The sequence below is a fragment of the Sphaeramia orbicularis genome, chromosome 9 (assembly GCF_902148855.1).
Source record: "Sphaeramia orbicularis chromosome 9, fSphaOr1.1, whole genome shotgun sequence".
Classification (NCBI taxonomy): domain Eukaryota; kingdom Metazoa; phylum Chordata; class Actinopteri; order Kurtiformes; family Apogonidae; genus Sphaeramia; species Sphaeramia orbicularis.
Genome location: NC_043965.1, coordinates 26439320 through 26457662, shown reverse-complemented (window position 1 = coordinate 26457662; position 18343 = coordinate 26439320). Strand labels below are relative to the sequence as shown.

The 18343-nt window shown below is 38.3% G+C and overlaps 1 protein-coding gene across 1 annotated transcript; it reads left to right on the top strand.

Annotated features, from left to right (window-relative positions):
- The first annotated feature begins 86 nt into the window (after positions 1 to 86).
- Positions 87 to 8318, top strand: mvk (mevalonate kinase). The gene is made up of 10 exons (XM_030143840.1): positions 87 to 467; positions 834 to 981; positions 1805 to 1949; positions 3775 to 3930; positions 4677 to 4780; positions 4943 to 4988; positions 5106 to 5196; positions 5628 to 5747; positions 6426 to 6579; positions 7329 to 8318. Exons 1-10 carry the CDS (start codon positions 390 to 392, stop codon positions 7478 to 7480), a joined length of 1194 nt encoding a protein of 397 aa, XP_029999700.1. The 5' UTR covers positions 87 to 389; the 3' UTR covers positions 7481 to 8318.
- The last annotated feature ends 10025 nt before the right edge of the window (positions 8319 to 18343 follow it).

Genomic DNA, 18343 nt, shown 5'->3' with positions numbered 1-18343 from the left:
GAGAGTACTGGACGCCAATTGGTCAAATGATTATCTGTGCACCGAGCTACTGCGCTGATTGGATACTGAAGGCCAAACCTATCCCTGGTCCGTCCCTCCTGCTAAGTGTCATCTGTGTTAATAACATGGTTTGATCACGCCGTGTTGAAAAGAGACTGACCGCAGAGGTTTGGTTTATTTAGTCACTTACTGGTTGTTGTGATCCTTAAATACTCATCAAGCCGTTCTGAGAAGCCCACAGCAGTGGAGCATAGCTGTGGACTGTCCGTTACTGATTCAGGGGATTAGTGTTAGCTTAAAGTTGCTGATATAGCTAATAATAACACTGTTGTATCACTGGATCCAGTCACTGGTCAGTTCTACTTTGACACGTTTTTTACTGTGCGGAAATGCAAGTGAGGGATTGCATCGTATCTGCTCCTGGAAAGGCCATACTCCACGGAGAGCATGCAGTCGTGCACGGAAAGGTAACTGAAGACTTAAGTAGAATGACTGGGGGAAAGCTGATTTCTAACATTTATGATGAAGCTGGACATGTCAGTGACATGAAAAGAGGATGCATGGCTAGTTTCCTAAAAATCTCATAGATCGTAGGTCTTAGATAAGGTATCTGTCACACATTACAAATTACTGCTTTTATTCTGAGGTGAGCTACAGAGGCCAGTGACTGCTTGCAAAGTTGGAGATGCATATTAAATAATTACAAAACAATGCCATGCATCAACAAAGGACCGACTGGTTATAACGATCTTATAGCATCTTTTATTTTGAGAGTATGGCCTCAAATCTGAAAAAAGTGTGTCTTAATATTGTCTGTTTTTCCTCATTTACAGGTTGCTCTTGCTGTCAGTTTAAACCTCAGATCATATTTACAGCTGAAAGCCACTACTAATGGTAAAGTTAGCATCAACCTTCCAAATATCGACACATTCCTCTGCTGGGACTCAAATGAACTGAAACGGCTCATTTCTGACTCTGGTGGTAAGACTCGGCGCACAAGACAGTGATCTTTAATACCTCTATTGTAGGAAAAAAGTACTTTGTGGGGTCCAGATTTACAAACACATGCCATGAATTGTGATGTCTACTTCTTTACTGCCCTCCATCACTAAAATAATATTGAATTAAATGCATGTGTTTGTGTCATTTGTTTGTTTGTTTTTTTGCCAACTTGTTAACTTTTCATTTTATTTATATTTTGTCCTGATATGTCTCTTACGTTGTTGTCCTCTTGTTATGTCTTGTTATGCCATTTACATAGTTTTTGTCACATCTTTACAACTGAGGCTTTTCACATGTTGTCTACTTTTGGGAACTCCTCCAGAGGACACACACTTCTTCTTTATTAATTCTAAAAATTATTTCACATTCTTTATATTATATTATAGTTATGATTCTACTCTGACAATTGATCACCCAACCAAGATTGCTCTGTGATCCATTTTGGGTCCTGAAAATAATTTTAACAAGAAAGTTTTAGTTATTAGAAGCTTTTCCAACATTTAAGAAAACAGTTTGAAATATCATCCTCAGGATGCTGTCTGTTTACGTCCTATTAATTAAGTTTCAGCAATGTTGCTCTCTATCAAAATTCAACTGTAATTGAATAAAAGCAATCTTGCGTTGTTTTTGGAGAGGAACTTTAACTAGGTTAAACTTGATGATGACAAATATTGTGAATGCAAATTATTACATTTTGTGCTATTTCTGGTTAGTGCAGTTACACTTGAGACATTTACTGTCTTTTCATTTCAACTATTACTTTCTGTCGGAGATTTGACTGTTGATGTATTTTTTTTATCAGGCAGGAGGGAGGAGGGGAAACTTCTGGATGCTGAACTTGTTAGGAGACTACGTGAATTTGTTGGTGTAACAAATGGAAACTTGGATACTCGCAACATGGCCACATTATCCTTCCTCTACATCTATATGTCCATATTTGGATCTGGGTGAGAAGCTACTGTCATTTTTTTCAAAATTTTAGTTTTCACATTTAGATAACTGGCTGATAAAACATAGACCAAATGATAAAGGTTTTTCAAAAACAACTGAATATATGACAGATATGTGCACACGCAAGTTGCTTATAGGGAGCATTTGTCAAATCCTTTTCAGGATTCTTATGGTTTGCTGTCTTAGTTGGCTGGTTTTTTGAGCACAAGAAGGCTGGTAAAGGAATTATTAAGATTAAAACATACTGACAAATTTTATTTGATTGAGTGACTAATTAATGAAATCTTTTTTAGTGTTTAGAAAATAAATATGATATAAGTAATAAAATGTAAAGTAGCTTATTCATGTTTACATAATCAGTTTCACAAATGAGCCACAAGTTTATAAGCTGCTCGGTTTATTTGCCTCTCAAGATTTATGCCTATGGAGCATCTGACTTATGGCTGTCAAATAGTCACATGTTTATCCAGGTTTAGCCATAAAATACCTCTATTCCTTTTGGTTATATCATTTATATTTTTGAGAAATGTACATCTGGTTGATGTGCTGTGGAGGGAACTGGTCATTTTACTGCATGTAAAACACAAACACATTCCACTTTGAAATGAAGATAAAGTGAGAGAGACAGAAAGGCAGGATGTTAGTTTTAGCAACTGCTGCAGTTGTGAACAGGGAAGATGCTCAGGAACATTAGAGTTGTGAGTTGTCAGAGGTTTAATCGGCGCTGACATGGGGCTGGCGTGTCTGAGAAAGGTGATGGGTTCTGACAGCATGGCTACTAATGAGAGTCTGGCACTGGGCCACACTGCAGCCTTTAACAAGTCTGGATGTGCTTTTCCCTTGAGAGAAGAGCTGGACAATTAGTTTAGAGTATTCTCCTGTCTGCCCAAAAGCAGCTTCACTGACAGACATTGACAGCAGTGTCAAGCACGGCTCTGTAGCATTCAGTATATACATTACTATACATTATGCACTTTTTGCAAGAGTGGAAGTGCTGACAAGGAAGCCCACCAGACCAATAATGGACTAGGAGCTGTGATTTGTCAAACTAATTACTTTTTCATTGGATGTCTAGGTATTTTTAATTTTAACCTTAAGAGCTCAAATAAAGTGTTGGCTTTTGTTAATTTTGTTTGCTGCAACAAACCATTATGACTTTGGTTGTAAATAGTTTTATGGTATTTATTATCTGTTGGAAAAAAAAATCTACAAATAATCTAAATGTGTGTACATCATAAGTGAAGCTCATTGTTTATGGTATACAGGGTGGGGAAGCAAAATTTACAATGAACATTTAGTTGTTTTTTCTCAGCAGGCACTACGTCAATTGTTTTGAAACCAAACATAGATTGATGTCATAATCATACCTAACACTATTATCCATACCTTTTCAGAAACTTTTGCCCATATGAGTAATCAGGAAAGCAAATGTCAAAGAGTGTGTGATTTGCTGAATGCACTCGTCACACCAAAGGAGATTTCAAAAATAGTTGGAGTGTCCATAAAGACTGTTTATAATGTAAAGAAGAGAATGACTATGAGCAAAACTATTACGAGAAAGTCTGGAAGATACTATTAAAGAAGAATGGGAGAAGTTGTCACCCAAATATTTGAGGAACACTTGCGCAAGTTTCAGGAAGCGTGTGAAGGCAGTTATTGAGAAAGAAGGAGGACACAGAATAAAAACATTTTCTATTATGTAAATTTTCTTGTGGCAGATAAATTCTCATGACTTTCAATAAACTAATTGGTCATACACTGTCTTTCAATCCCTGCCTCAAAATATTGTAAATTTTGCTTCCCCACCCTGTATACTCTTAGTGAACTGCCCAGCATGACAGTGTCTGTGTGGTCTGAGTTGCCGACGGGAGCAGGACTTGGATCCAGTGCTGCCTACTCTGTGTGTTTATCTGCTGCTCTACTCTGTGCCAGTGGAGCCATTCCAGCGCCTCTCAAAGAGTGGGATCACACTGCCAGGTAATAATCGAAACAAGGTAATAGCATAACACAGGAAGGTGCTGGCCATCAGCAGCTCTTTATGCAATTTGTGTATGGCTCCATCTTTTAAAGAACAGAAGAATTGGGGTTTGATTAAATGTACAAATGACAAAGAAATAAAAAGTAGATTAAGTCACATATCTGAATTTACTTCATGTGCTGACTTTAGCACTTAACAAACACAAATTAGCATTATCCTTCCTTAGGTATAACCTCACAGAGCTGCTGGCACGGCAGCTCATCTAAAAGCTTGTCATAATATGTCGACTAACTCATTGCAAGGTGCTGATGCAGTTATTTTAGTCCACAGTGTTTGTTTTAAAGTCAGAGAATAAGCATGCTTGCACTTATTTTTTTAACGCCATTAAATCGAAATCCTGAATTTTTGCTACCTTGAAATAATTGCAAGTATGACTGTTTTGGAGTTCTACACTAAACTGACACTTAAGATTAATTAAAAAATAATTAAAGCTTGTGTTTTTACACACAAAATAAATTATTAATGTTTTGACACTGTACATTATCATGGAATATTGATGTTACTGCAGATCTTTTTATTTAATAAGTCTGGTTGACTATAGTTCAGTCATCAGAAATTTATTATGCAACTCAGTGTTTCTTCTTAACTGTCTTTTGTAGTTTGGTTATAGAGAAGTAGTTTTGGTAAGCATCTAGCAGTTTAGACAAGGCTGTTGTAAAAGTTTGCACTTGATTTGTAATACTAGGTGGTGTCAGGAGGACCTGGAGCTGATCAACAGTTGGGCTTTTCAAGGGGAGATGATCATCCACGGTAATCCTTCAGGAGTCGACAATGCTGTTGGAACATGGGGTGAGGCCTAAAATAAACTTAGATATGTTAATATGAGAATGTTATTTTTCCTGTTCTCTCCTTAGAAACACAACACATTTAACACTAGAGGTGATCTCCCACCACTGCTGATAATCATTGGATAATTATCATTTTAATGATTATCAATTTCCTGTTATATAGGTGGCATGCTGAGATTTTTGGCTGGGAAAATAATACCACTGAGCAGGTACCGACACTTAATTTTGCTTTCATTTAAAAATAGACACATAAAAAAAGATTAATAAAGATTAATAATAGGACTGTACAATCTCCTTTTTATTGACTTCTATCTGCTTTCCTTTAGGGTGCCATTATTAAGAATCCTCCTCACTAACACCAAAGTACCACGTAGCACCAAGGTACTTGTTGCCAGGGTGAAGGACAAAATTAACAAGGTACTAAATGGTTTCTTCCTCCCCCGTGTGTTACTTGCCGACACTGTAATTAATATAATAGGCGGTGCTTTTGCATGGCAGATACTCCAGAGCCTGGCGTTGAGTGCTTTCATAAAATATTGAAATTAAACTCTTAGGCAGCACCCCTGTGTGCTGTTGCCTTGGTGACACCAGCAGGTGTGCAGATTTCTGTCTCAGACATAGATAGGCCTGGATGGTGTTGTGGCAATGTTGTGATCAGTCTCGAGCTAAACCAAAGTCAAACGTGCCATTTATTAATCCATATTTGTGTACACCTTATCCATCATCAAACTGTTTTTCTTTAACACATATGTACATAAATGCATTGTTTCATTTTTAATCTTCATAGAGTTTGTGAAGGAGCTGTGATTGAATTGATTTCCTTTTGTTTCTGTTTACTGGTGATGTAGTTTCCCACGATCATGATTCCTGTTCTTGACTCAGTTGATGCCATTTCCTGCACCTGTGAGAGAGTCCTCTCTGAAATGACCTGTGAGCCCATCACTGGAGAACACTACAATATTCTAGAGGTACATAATATTAATAGATTGTGTAAAGCACTATGTATTGTAAAACCTAGCATTATAAACCCTGTTACCTTGCTAGAAATGACTTATACTCTTTGAACGAATTCCTGTTTTTTGTAACACTTTGAAAAGTCCAAAGGGCTGGGTGATATGGCTAAAAATGTTTTCATCATAAAAATTGGATTCTTTTGTCAGAACATCTGGAGGTAGAACATTCATGATAACATTTGTAAGTGCCTTAGATGATAGTATAGTTGAATAAACCCAAAAGAAAAATTATGTATTATGATAGTGATAATTATTGTAGTATAAGATTGTGACACAATTGTTTTCGTCCACCTATAGAGAGTTTAGTAACATTTCAACACTTAATGTTCAATATTTAATTGAATTTAATTTTGAATATTTTTAATAGTGATTTGGTTTATAAAACTAACAACACAAAACCTTTGTTTGATTTTGTTTCACATTTCAGTTTTAATGAAACTTAATTTTAATTGCTGATTTTTCTCACAATTCAGAGGATAAGGAAAGGTTGAAAAAGTCAGTAATGTGACATGATGAAATGCAAATAAGATGCTGAAATATTCCAAATGGCTGTAAACTGTCATTAGATCCAAATAAGGTTTTGGCTACCAAGTGCAACAGGTATGAATTACAGGTGTATGGAATGACTTACAGGAGCTCATTGACATCAACCAGCACCACCTGAATGTAATGGGAGTGGGACATCCTGCCCTGGACACACTCTGCAGGGTTACGCTGGCCAGAGGGCTCCACAGCAAGTTAACAGGTGCTGGAGGAGGGGGCTGTGGGATCACACTTCTGAGACCAGGTACTTCCACTTTAAACTCTATGTAATGATGTTGTGCATTAAATGTTTGCATAAAGAAAATGAATGTAGCTGATGTGGTTAATTGTATTAGTTACCTTTTGGTTCAAGCATGTATGGAAAATGTCCTATCTGATGAAGCTATACTGGATGAACACATGGATTCATCTGATAATGAATCAAATAAGACGAAGGCAGTTTGATGAAATGTCAGACAACAAATGCCCTGTTTCTCTCAAACCCTCCATGTTTGAAACATTTTGAGTGGCAGGATATGATGAGAAGCTGCACAAAAAGGTCCTTTGGTGTGCAGGGACTACTGTAGAACTGGTTGTGGGAAAACTGTATTATCTCTTTGACAAAACAAACAACGAGCAAAGAACCTGCAAGTTCAGGTTTTGTTTATGCCTGCAGCCTGTAACACACTGAATTTTAATAAGTTTAAAATCCTCTAAATAGATTTCCACAAGCTCTTTTATGTGTTTTATTAGCAAGAATTTCCATCTGTTGAATTACAGTGATTTTCAAATAGATCTGGTTGGACCTTTCTTCAGATTTCAGAGTCTTTGTGTTTAACTTGTGAGCCAGATGTGTAGTAACATTAGCGTGGATGTAAAGCCACACAAGCAATATGTTCATCAAACCGTAGCGCCATTCTTTAGCAGCCTTTACAACCGTTGTACCATTAAACTGAAAACACCTCTTCTTTTGTGTAATTGCCGACGTTTTAACAGGACTTGTTTATTTTGTAGAAACCGACTCCTTCGTTGTCCAAAGCACAGCACAGGATTTGAGAGACTGTGGCTTTGACTGCTGGGAAACGAGTATCGGCGGTCCTGGTGTCCAGCAGCACTCACCTGTGTCTGTAAAGGAGGAAGTTCTGGAGATTTTAAACAAGTACTGACTCTCATCCAAGGCCTTGACTGAACAGGGGGACATAGCAGCTATTTATGTGGCTTATTTTTTTTAGTTTTGCGTCATGGTCTGAGATATGCTCAACTGCTACATAACACTGACTGGACATTTGCGCTGAGCAGAGATGTACAGAGCTTTTTGAAATGAACTTCAGATTTTCGCAGAAGGCAACAACTGCAAAAATAATTGAAATGCCTCTATTAATCGCTAATATATATTTTTTTACCTGCAAGGAAAGCATTAGATTACAATTCATAAAGTGTTTCAGGTTGAAACATATTCAAGGATGTGTTTACTTGTACTGAGTATTTTGTCCAGTAGATGGCATTAGAGTTACATGAGTGCTTTTAATAACCCAGGATAAATGGGGAGAGGGTCTGAAAATGTAATTTATTTTGATAGGTGGGCAGTGGCAGAATAAATATATATTGTCTATCTAATCTATTTTAGTGGATTAGATGATTGTCAGCCATTAATTACTCACATCTGACTGTGATATGTAACAGTGTTGGAAAACAACTAGAATGAACGTGTCCAGTAGGATGAAAAAATACAATAATTAAGATAAAAGTAATAAGAACATAACTAATTAATTACAAATGATGATGGTGAGACAGCAGCAAGTGATAATCACTATATGGAACAATGTAGAAAATATGGAAATATTTACCTTGATTGTTATGAATGACAGATTTAACAACATCCTGTATAAAGCTGCAATGTATTTTTCTTATGCTTGCATTTAACACAACTTAAATAGTAAAACTAAATATTTTTCTGTGATTTTTTTAACTAATAATATTTAATAAAGCAAATTTAATTTATAAGTAATGTTTTGAGTATTCTTATTTTAGAATATATCAGTAGTTGTGTAAATTTTCTCTGTTAATGAGGAACTGGCCTGGTTGTTTTTGGTAACAGAGGATGAGGAGAAGGGGACAGCAGGAGTGTGTGGCCTCTCTGGAGCCTCTGGATTAGCGGCACTGTAATATGAATCAACAACAACCAGCATCCTTCTGTGAGTCACACATTTGTGCTGACACATATGCGTACGCACACACAGCAGCTTTCCCAAATTCTTCTCCACCTAATCGCTCATCCTCCTAAGCATTACAAAATGCCGCAGATAAAGACAGCGGATCTGTTTAGAATATCCCTGATTTGGGAAAAGGTCATTGTGGGATTCATGAGTTTTGAATATCCATTTCATTTTCTATTTTGTAAATGTCATGAAGATTGAGTAGTACGGGTCTGGCAGTGTACGTGAATAAACGACATTTGTCACCCTCCCTCCTTTTCCGCCCGGCGCCCCCTCTGTCCTCTTGAATTGTGTCATCTTTATGTCAGGGCAGCCCCCCGTCAGCACGCCGCACAGTTGCCCCTAACCCCTGCTGGAATTTAATTACCACTGCGCTTTTCAATTGAAATGGCATTGACGAGGGGGGACAAGAGGGAGACAACAGAGCCTGCTTCATTTGAAGCCCCTCTTTCTTTTCTGTCTCATTCTCTCTCACTCCTTTTACCCCTGCAAGGCACAGATGGTATTTTTTTTTTTTTTTATCAATGTCAGCGCCTACTTCTTTCTGCTCTGATGAATAGAATCTAAGGAGGCCCTGAGATTATTTCAGATAACAGAGGGAGTCAGAAAAGGGGGTCAAGGATAGAGGGAGAATGTCGGTATTGGAGAGATACAGTGGAAACAGAGGGCCGTCCCAGGGGTGAAACTGGGAGACTCACAAATCATTTAACATTTAACGTTTAGGGAGTTTTGTCCTGATGGATCAATGTGGGAGAATCAAGGATGTATAATTCATTTTGTCCAGGCAGGAGGAATGAAATGTTAAATGTGAATTTGCTGAGTGGTCATGCTCGCTGTGGCACTTTCCCTCTGGTTTTTCAGTCGACTGGTGAAATGCTTGTCAGGAGCCATTAAGTTTGAATACAGAATTAGACCTGACTGACAAGATATCATGTTGCTGATAGCCAACGGTTTTACTAACAGGGCTCAAATGCACGTACAACCTTCCTACATCAGGTACATCCACTCACAGATTGGGCAGATGTTTAAACCTTTGCGTGTGGATAATTTCCTGTGTTAATTTGATCATAATAAGACCTTGGATGCAGTGTGCCTGTCCTCTCCCAGTGTTCACACAGACAAACTGACAGAGGCAACGTCAACATCATGAGCTCCTCTCAGTCATGATGGGCTGTATGATCTTCCTGGGGGTGGGGGGGTGTTTGCCCTTTCAGTGTGTGTAGGGGGGGTGACGGATGGTGTTAGTACTAAGGGTCAGATTAACACAGCAGGGAACAAGGGTGCTGTCAAAGAAGTCACAGGATTTAGTTTTAGGGAGAAATGTTGGATTGTCCCTTTAGTCTTAGCTCCTTATAATACCCTTGTTTATCCAATGTGACATAAGATTTTCTTAAAAAATACATGTGGAATTTTATTGTCAGAATCAAACCTCAGGAGTTTCTTTCTGGCTTGTTGCCTCTCAAAACAAACTCTTGTCTAATTTAGTTTTAAAGACTTTATCACTTCATCTGTCAAAAGACAATTAATCAGAAAATATTTTGCTTAGGGCTGCACACAACCATTATTTATGATACATCTGGCAGATAGTTTGACAACTAATTTGTGAATCATTTTGAATATTAAATAGCAGAAAATAGCAACAAAAAAAAAAACAGTAATGGAATTTTTTTTATTTGTAAACTGAGTAAAGTGGGTAATAGATTCTTAAAAATAACTACTTATTAATTGTTTTTCACTCAGCTTAATTTTGCCCATGCTTCTTTTCTTGGTCTTACATTTAGGTTAATTACCTTCACCAGAGAAGTAATGGAATTGCCTGTAAAAAGTACTGCATCCATTTGCATGAAATGTGATGGAGGGGTAGGTCAAAGGCTAAACACAAACCATTAAATTTTAAGCAGATGCATAAAAACGGGTAGATCCTGGAATTTTTATTTCACAACTGATGTTGCAAGATACACCTTAAGAGGAAAGGTAAAGAGGATTATTGAATTCAGGTGTTTCATCACTGACAGGGCACTATAAAATGACAATGACAAACAGTAAAATATAATTTTGTATTGTGATAAATATCACTGCAATGTCTCTTTTGAGTTAGCTTTGTTTACATTGTCATCTATGCTCACAAAATACTTCAGAGATTGTTTTTTTACTTTACTTTTACTTTTTATTTATTGATTAAATTTCTTTTTAGCAGTATATGTGTTTTAGATATTTGTCATGTTCTGGCCATAAATAGTCATTTTTATTGGTTTATTTAACTCTAACTTTTTTGGTTGAACATTTTTATTGCGATGTTATATTATTATTATAATTATTATTATCATATTTCAGATCAGTGAGGATGAGAAGCTGCAAGCTGTTGTGATTGTCCCAGCATATTTGCCTATACAGTGTATAATGTTTTGTGATGTTTTATGGATGAAATTAATCTAAGCCATTTTTTATTTGCAACCCTGTTTATCATTCTCAGCATAATCATCTTGCAAACTCTAATTTATCTGAATTCCAACCCTCGATGAATAACCCACTGCCTTATACAATTCATTAGACAACATTTCAAGCAACGTCTCATCTGTTTGGTCTGTTGTCAGGTTTTACTGATGTTTATGAAATAAGCCTGCAGTGTGTGAACCTGTCTGAGCTGGATTATTGTAAACATCTGAAACACACGACACAATGCGACTCCCAGCCCTTTTTATTTTCCATCATGGAATTGTATCATGTCATTGTATTGATCCTGTAATTGATTCTGTGAAGTAGAGGGCACCTGCTACACACTCCGTCATCCCTCAGTGCCAGGAGCTCTCTTGTTTAATTGCAGGCTAAGGCGATGGTTTTTCTTGTTGCCTTTGAAAAGCCTCATTGATTTTTATACCACCCTTCATCCTTGCTATGCTCCTTTTTAAGAGGAAATCCCCTGTGTCGAACTTGCTCCGAATGTAGAAAGTATGAAATCTGTCAGCGCTTTTCACAAGGCTTCCAGGTGCAATCCAGACACGTTAACACTGAAGCTTAAAAAGTCATGCTTTGGTGTTTTATGTTTAAACAGTGGAGGGAACACAAGTCTGCCAGTCTCTGTTACATATGGAACCAGTTCTGTTAAAAATCACTCTGATAAAACACAGGGGTTCAAAGTCGATGTTCAGAGTTCATCCTTGTTGTTCTCCTGTTGTGGTAAAAGAAAATATCACGTACATGGTTACCAGAATTTTTTTTTATTCTGAATATTCAGGATGAGATTTCTTACATTAGTTAATGATGTATATTGGTTTTGAAATACAATTTACTTTGCTAACAATAGCATTCAATAAATATGATGCCTTTAATCCAGGCTGTGGTGGTTATTTTTCAGTCAGGCTTTAAACTGCAGTTTAGAAACTGGCACAGAAATATATTCAGTACATTAGGGCCTATACAGAACAAAAATATCCTAAATGAAATTTGATTTGCATTAATTTGAGAAGCAGCTTATCTAACATTCATACTTTGAACTTCCTTTGAATTAGAAATAGGTTCTCATCATTTCCCTGGGATTGCAGCCAATTCATTGGATTCAGTTTTTTTCTTATGCTAGGGGAGGAGGATAATCAAAATGTTATCACATGACACCATGTGATTGATGGACCATTAAAATGTCAGCCAGATGTACTTAAACCACAGCTTTTAGGTTGATAAATCATGGCACAAATGGATACATAAAGCTGTTAGAAACAAATATTCCCATCTAGAGCTATCTGCACTCGGATGTAATGGATGTTCTATCCGCTTGTCTGTCTGTCAGTCTGTATGTGTCTTTCTTCACATTTTCCTCCCATCTAGTGTATCTCTAAACCTCTGCAGCCGTGTAATTACAATGGGACAGGTAGGAGTGTTCATATTTCATCTGCTGCATTCACGATAACATCTAATAATCTGAAAGCGTTGCAAAATTGGTATCTCGTTGCTCATGCATTATGAATGAGTTACTGATTGCTTTTTTGCATAGATTAGCAATCATTTCACAGAAATCTTTTCTATAAAAATCTGCCAGGAGGGTTCTATCTCTTTTTCTGAAGAGTTGAGGTGACACATCCCGTCGCTTTTTTAAGATAAGACAGATCAGGTGATACTACTTCTCCCCTCTGCCCCTCTGCTCCTTCTCTTGCTCTCTGATTTATTTCTCTATGCATATCATCACAGGGGGGATAAGTGTAATTTTCAGCCCACTTTGCAACTGATTGCTCACTTAGTGAATATATTCAGCATCTGCAGTGTTATTGTGTTTGGAGCCAAGTGGCTAAGTACCACTGAGAATCTTTGGCGTCAAAGTAAACATTTGCAGACTCCAGAAGTGCACTGACAGAGGCAAATCTTCCTCTTCAAAGCACTGAGGTTGTTCGCCCTACATGGGGATTTGGGTGACCTCTGTTTGTCCTGGCTGGTAGCCTCAGATTGGCGTACCACATGAGGGGCCTGTATGGTCTAGTGGTTAAGAAAATAGGCTAGTGACCAGGTCACAATGTAAAGTCCCAGGTGAGGTTTACATACCACTTTGGCTTCCTGTCAGGGAAATAATCTGTTTCAAAGTCACAATGGTTGCATCATCCTGTGAAACGTCAAGTCAAATTCTTCTCACAGAGCACTTATTAAAAAAATCTGAAGAGCTCCCTCGGATTGTTTTAATCTTATTGAGAGCAGTATATAAAGTTAACGTGAAACAGAGCTGTTTTCATACTTAAGTTGGGAGGTCACTCAGAGCACAGACCTCCATGAAGGCAGACGGTCCTTCAGACTGTTCCTCCTTTTTGTTCGTTGTTGTCACTGGTTAGTGTAACCTTCTGCTGCTCTTAGGTTAATTCACCAGTGTTTTTTTTTCTAGTTTAACAGAATATTACTGATGAACGTTTTCCTGGGGCTCTCAGTGTTAAAGAAAATGAAAAAGGATCCCAGGGTCTCCTGTTTTTATGGGTCTACTTAAACATTTATAGGGTCCATCCCATACCTTTCCATCAAGTTTCATGAAGATTGGCACAATAGTTTTTGTGTTTCCTTGCTGACAGACGGACAGACAGGCAGATATACAGGAGCGATCACATAACCTCATCAGTGGCAGTAAAATTTTATGTGTCTGTTGTTTGATGCTTATGGACCTGTATACTCCTATACATTATGTTGAAAGTTACAGCTGCCTAGTTGTTGATTGAATAATAAAGAATAACATGTCGACAGTATGGGTGTGCATGAGGTGAGTGTAGATGCCCGCCTTGTGTCTTCCATCGTAACCCTTGGCCTTTGCCCCCTCCCCAGATGGGCAGACTCTCAGCCAAGGCCCTGTGGAGGTTGGTGCCCTCTGCCTGACAGCCTGTCACTGTGCTATGGTGGTGATTTTTTTCTGCAGGAGATGGTGTCTGATTGGGAGCAGTGTGTGAATAGCCCTGTCACACTCGATAAGCCAGCAAGACGACCTGTGACGGGGACATATGGCATGTTTGACAGGGAGAGAGGGTGCGAATCGCACTGAATGATAAAATGGTGTTTTTCCCCCTTCGGCAATGTCATGCTTTCAGGCAAGCGTGTGGACCATCGCTCACTCAAGCGACTGACTCCGGCCTCCTTGTGACATCTCCTTCAAGGTCCTGGGTTTCTCTGCCTCGCGCCTGGCCAATTCTGACACTGCAAGCCTAGTCTCTGTACAGCTGCTCCGTTAGCTTGTCGATGTAGGGAACATAATTGGATATCAGTTTAGTTTAGCAATGCAGACTGGGAAATTCATCTTTAGAGCCTGTTTGTCAAAGCTCCTCTTAAAGCTCTCTGGCACTGCAGCCCTTCATCCTGTCTCTTCTCGGCCTGTCACACGCCTCACACTGTTGATTAATACACACACAGTCTCATCAGACGACTCTAATTGATGGGTTCAGCCTCCTCAGGACCCTGATTTATTTAAAGGGCCATGAAAGCACAAGAAAAGAGAAGATGGGAGACAAACAGGCCTAGATTTAAGTGTGTCGGGGAAATTATTGAGTTGAACTGCATACGTCTCATCCTGACTGTCAGCTGGGTCTTGACTTCTGGTGTTGCAGCCTCAACTCCTATCCTGTCAAGTGTCACATTGTCTGTGTTTGTGGCCGTGACAGACAGCCCAGGTGTCACACTCAGGCTTCAGTGCACCATCAGGCACCTCTGCTTTGGTCCCCAGTGGCTCACAGTCAGAGAGACAGCACAGTCCAATAACCCTTCTGAAACCCAGCATGTCTCGCTCCCCAGGGACTCCCCTGTAGAGTACTCTCTGTCCATTGGGCCAGAACTTAGAAACTCTGCCAACAGTCACATGATCCTGCAGTCACCCTGAATGCTAATTATACATTCACACCCTGCACAGTGCTACTTTTGCTTCCATTTCAACTATTACTACTGCTATTTTCCTCAAAAGTACAGAAGTTAGGCGTGTCACCAAATTTAGTGATTTATTTTAGCAGGAAGAATAAAAAGAGGACACCGAGAACTTTAGGTATGGGACGTTAAACATTTAATGAGTTGTATAATCAAAGTGTGTTCAATGCAATTTAGTAGTTATTGGAACAGTATTAAATGACCAGCATCCCTTTTGAAGGTAAAACAGTTTATCATGTTATCATTCTTGACATTCGTGTTCTCAAAAGTCAACAACACTTCACTGGTGTCTAAGTTATAACCAGTAAAATTAGTTAAGTCTAGGATAATGTGCAAAAGTCACAGGGCAGCAATAGGTTATTGGTTTGGCAAAGTGCCAACAAACCTAATGACCACACACATACATTTCTCATTCTCTGTATTAAAATACAATTTGGATCTATGTGAAGTATGAACAGCAGTAAAAACAAAGGTTTCAGGGAAAAACTGCTTCTATAAACCAAAGCAGTAGTATTTAATGTGACCTCGCTTTGCACTTAACATGTCTTTTACCCTTTTTGTTCAGTCAACATGAAATTTATGGCATACATTTTCTGATGTTTCATACCAGGTTTCATTCAACACATGTCAGATGTTTCAAACTGTTTGTGTTGTTTCTTCTTGAGAGGACAGAGGTCACACTAAATCGTGGCTTTAACCTTTAGAGCCATTTAGTTCAGCTTTTGTGTGTCTTTTAAGGCGGTGCACATATTTCCTGTATTTCTTGTTGTATCTGAAGAAAAGAAAATATAAAATAAATATGTACACTCATTTCAACCCTGCAAAAAACAAAGCTAGAGGTGGTCCATGACCACAGACATTTGCACAGTTCTTTTATATAACTTAATATTATAAGTTATGCAGTGTGGTTACTTATTTTTTCCTCTATGTTTTGATTTTTCTACCACACATTTTAGAGGAAAATATTCCCCTTATGTATTAATAAAATAAAACCAGTAATAGACGGTACTTACTTTAACAATTAACATATTGCGCCTGTGAAAACATAATTATTCTGTGAGATTAACTAAAAAACAAGACTTTAGCTTTGAGGGTTTTTTTAAAATACATTTTATGGAGATGTGGTAAAACTCAGCCATAGGTGTGCCTTTGATTCTTGAGTGTCCATAAATTTTGTTGACATTTTCAAATTTTTTAGGACTTCAGACTGTGCTTGTGCTAAAATCTCTTTTCACAGGACATAGTTTTAAGATGAGCACAGTCAGGCTGGGACCTTCACTCACTGACCCCTCATCAGACTTTTTTTGTTCAGGATTCCATCAATAAGGTTTTTGATTGGCAGGTTCTCCTCTCGTTCAGCAGCTCTGTTGAATACTAAAGTGTATTCAGCTTCGCAGCAAGTGGTGACCTCAGATTTGTGATCATCCTGCTGCAGTGCCATCAGGAAACAAGAAGAGGACTTTATCATCCACTGTGCATTAGTGATGTGCCCTCTCTGCGTGATGACTGTTTGTTAATCAGCTGTTAGGGTCCTCAGCTGTCACAGAAACTTTGGTCAAGTATCAATTTTAATAATTTGGAGAAACAGAAGTGGCCATTTTGAATGATTGCATTTACTCACAGGAAGATGGTATTGTGGCGGAAGAAATTCAACTTTTTGATTAGCTAAAAAAGTGTATGACTGTTAAGAAGAGAATATGTTTTTTTCCTTTGTGATAGAGGACATAACACAGGAAAGAACTTGAAATGTAATCGATGTAATAGAGGCTGTTTCATTTGTGTATAAAGAGCAGGTATAGTGTAGAACATACACATAATCCTATTAAATTAAATAAATCAAATAAATCAAAGTTTAAAATGTAAAATAAAGCTAAAAAATAACTGAGACTTTCCTGAACACTGAAAGATTTTACATATGATAGTGTTGTACTCTTATATACATAATACACTGTCGACCCTAAAGGTGGAATAAAATATTTTTACCTCTTCTCATGAAATGATTGTGATAATGTTATTTATTCTTGATAGATAAAGTGTAACTGGGACTCAACCTGGGTTAAAGTGGAATTCTGGTGTGTACAAATAGGAATAAAAAGAAGAATGTGTCTGAAAACAAAATTATTCCAACTTTGTACATTCCAAATATCCCATTTTACATTAATTTTCACTTTATTGAATATCATAAACATTTTATACTAGTGCCTCAGCATATTTCCAACTACATACATACATGAACATTATTTAATTAACGATCTTACACTGAATTGAAATCTGTGTTGGAGAGATCATCACTTATATAGGAGTCAAGCAGAAAGAAATGCATTCACATTTAATGGATTCATTTTAAAGGTTGTCGTCCTAACCCATCATACTTTACATACATACAGGAGTCTTTTGTACTGCCTGGACTGAAATTCAAGTACTTCTGATCTATTCCATTAAATGTGCTCTGAGAAGAGAAAAAAAATCCTAACCGCTGAGCGTGAACAGTAAAGTATTTAGTCCTCATCTGTAGTCATGAGGGCATCAGCACTGATGAGCGTGGTCAGGGTCGCAGCACTTAACTCTCCAAAGGAGGACCAGTGCTTGTAATCACATAATATGTATGATCTCTCATTCAAGTGGAGCTGACATTTGGCAAATGCAAATGGATTTGTGTGTACTCTGGAGCTGTGATAGTTTTGCTCTCTGTTTGCTTGGTATGATGTATATACCCATTATGTAAAGCACATAGAAGCAGGCTGTTATGCTCAGATTGGAAGAATGATGGACAACGTATTGCTATTATTTTTAGCACAGTATGTGGACTGTCATTCAGCCGTAGAAGTTCAATTTGCCTGTGTTCTGCAGTTCAGAAATTGACCCCAAGGGGATCATGCAGGGGCTGCAGCCCCCTTCTGGACTGTCTCCCCCCACCTCTGTAATTAAGAACAACATTTTGTGTTAGATTATAGGGTGACCCATCGTGCCATTGAAGTGGTCTGCCTGATTAATAAACGGCAGCTAATTTCAGTGGAGGAAGGCAGCGCTCCAAAATGGCTCCTAATTACACATTAGGAGTGTGAAAGGCTCCTGCCGCTCCGGCCTCAATCCTCCACCCAACCCACAACCCCTCCCCAGCTGAGGTGCATGTGCAGGCCCATCAGCACATTAACGCCGCTCCCAGGAGTGGCTAATTCCAGCCAACCCGTCGGCACAATCAGTGGCAGATGTCAGGAATCGAAGATGATGAATTATGAATATCCCGGAGATGTGGATAGGGTACCAGCGTTAGGGGAAAAAGATTCCTTTTCTCCGTGCCATTTTGGGCAGCCAAATAAGCAGACAGATTCGGGAGGAGTGTGCGGTGGTTGGTTTGATTGATTTCTATTCGTCATTATAAATGGGGTTCGACTGAAATTGGATGTTTTAGTGAAGTCGTCAAGGACTTTATGAGTTGGA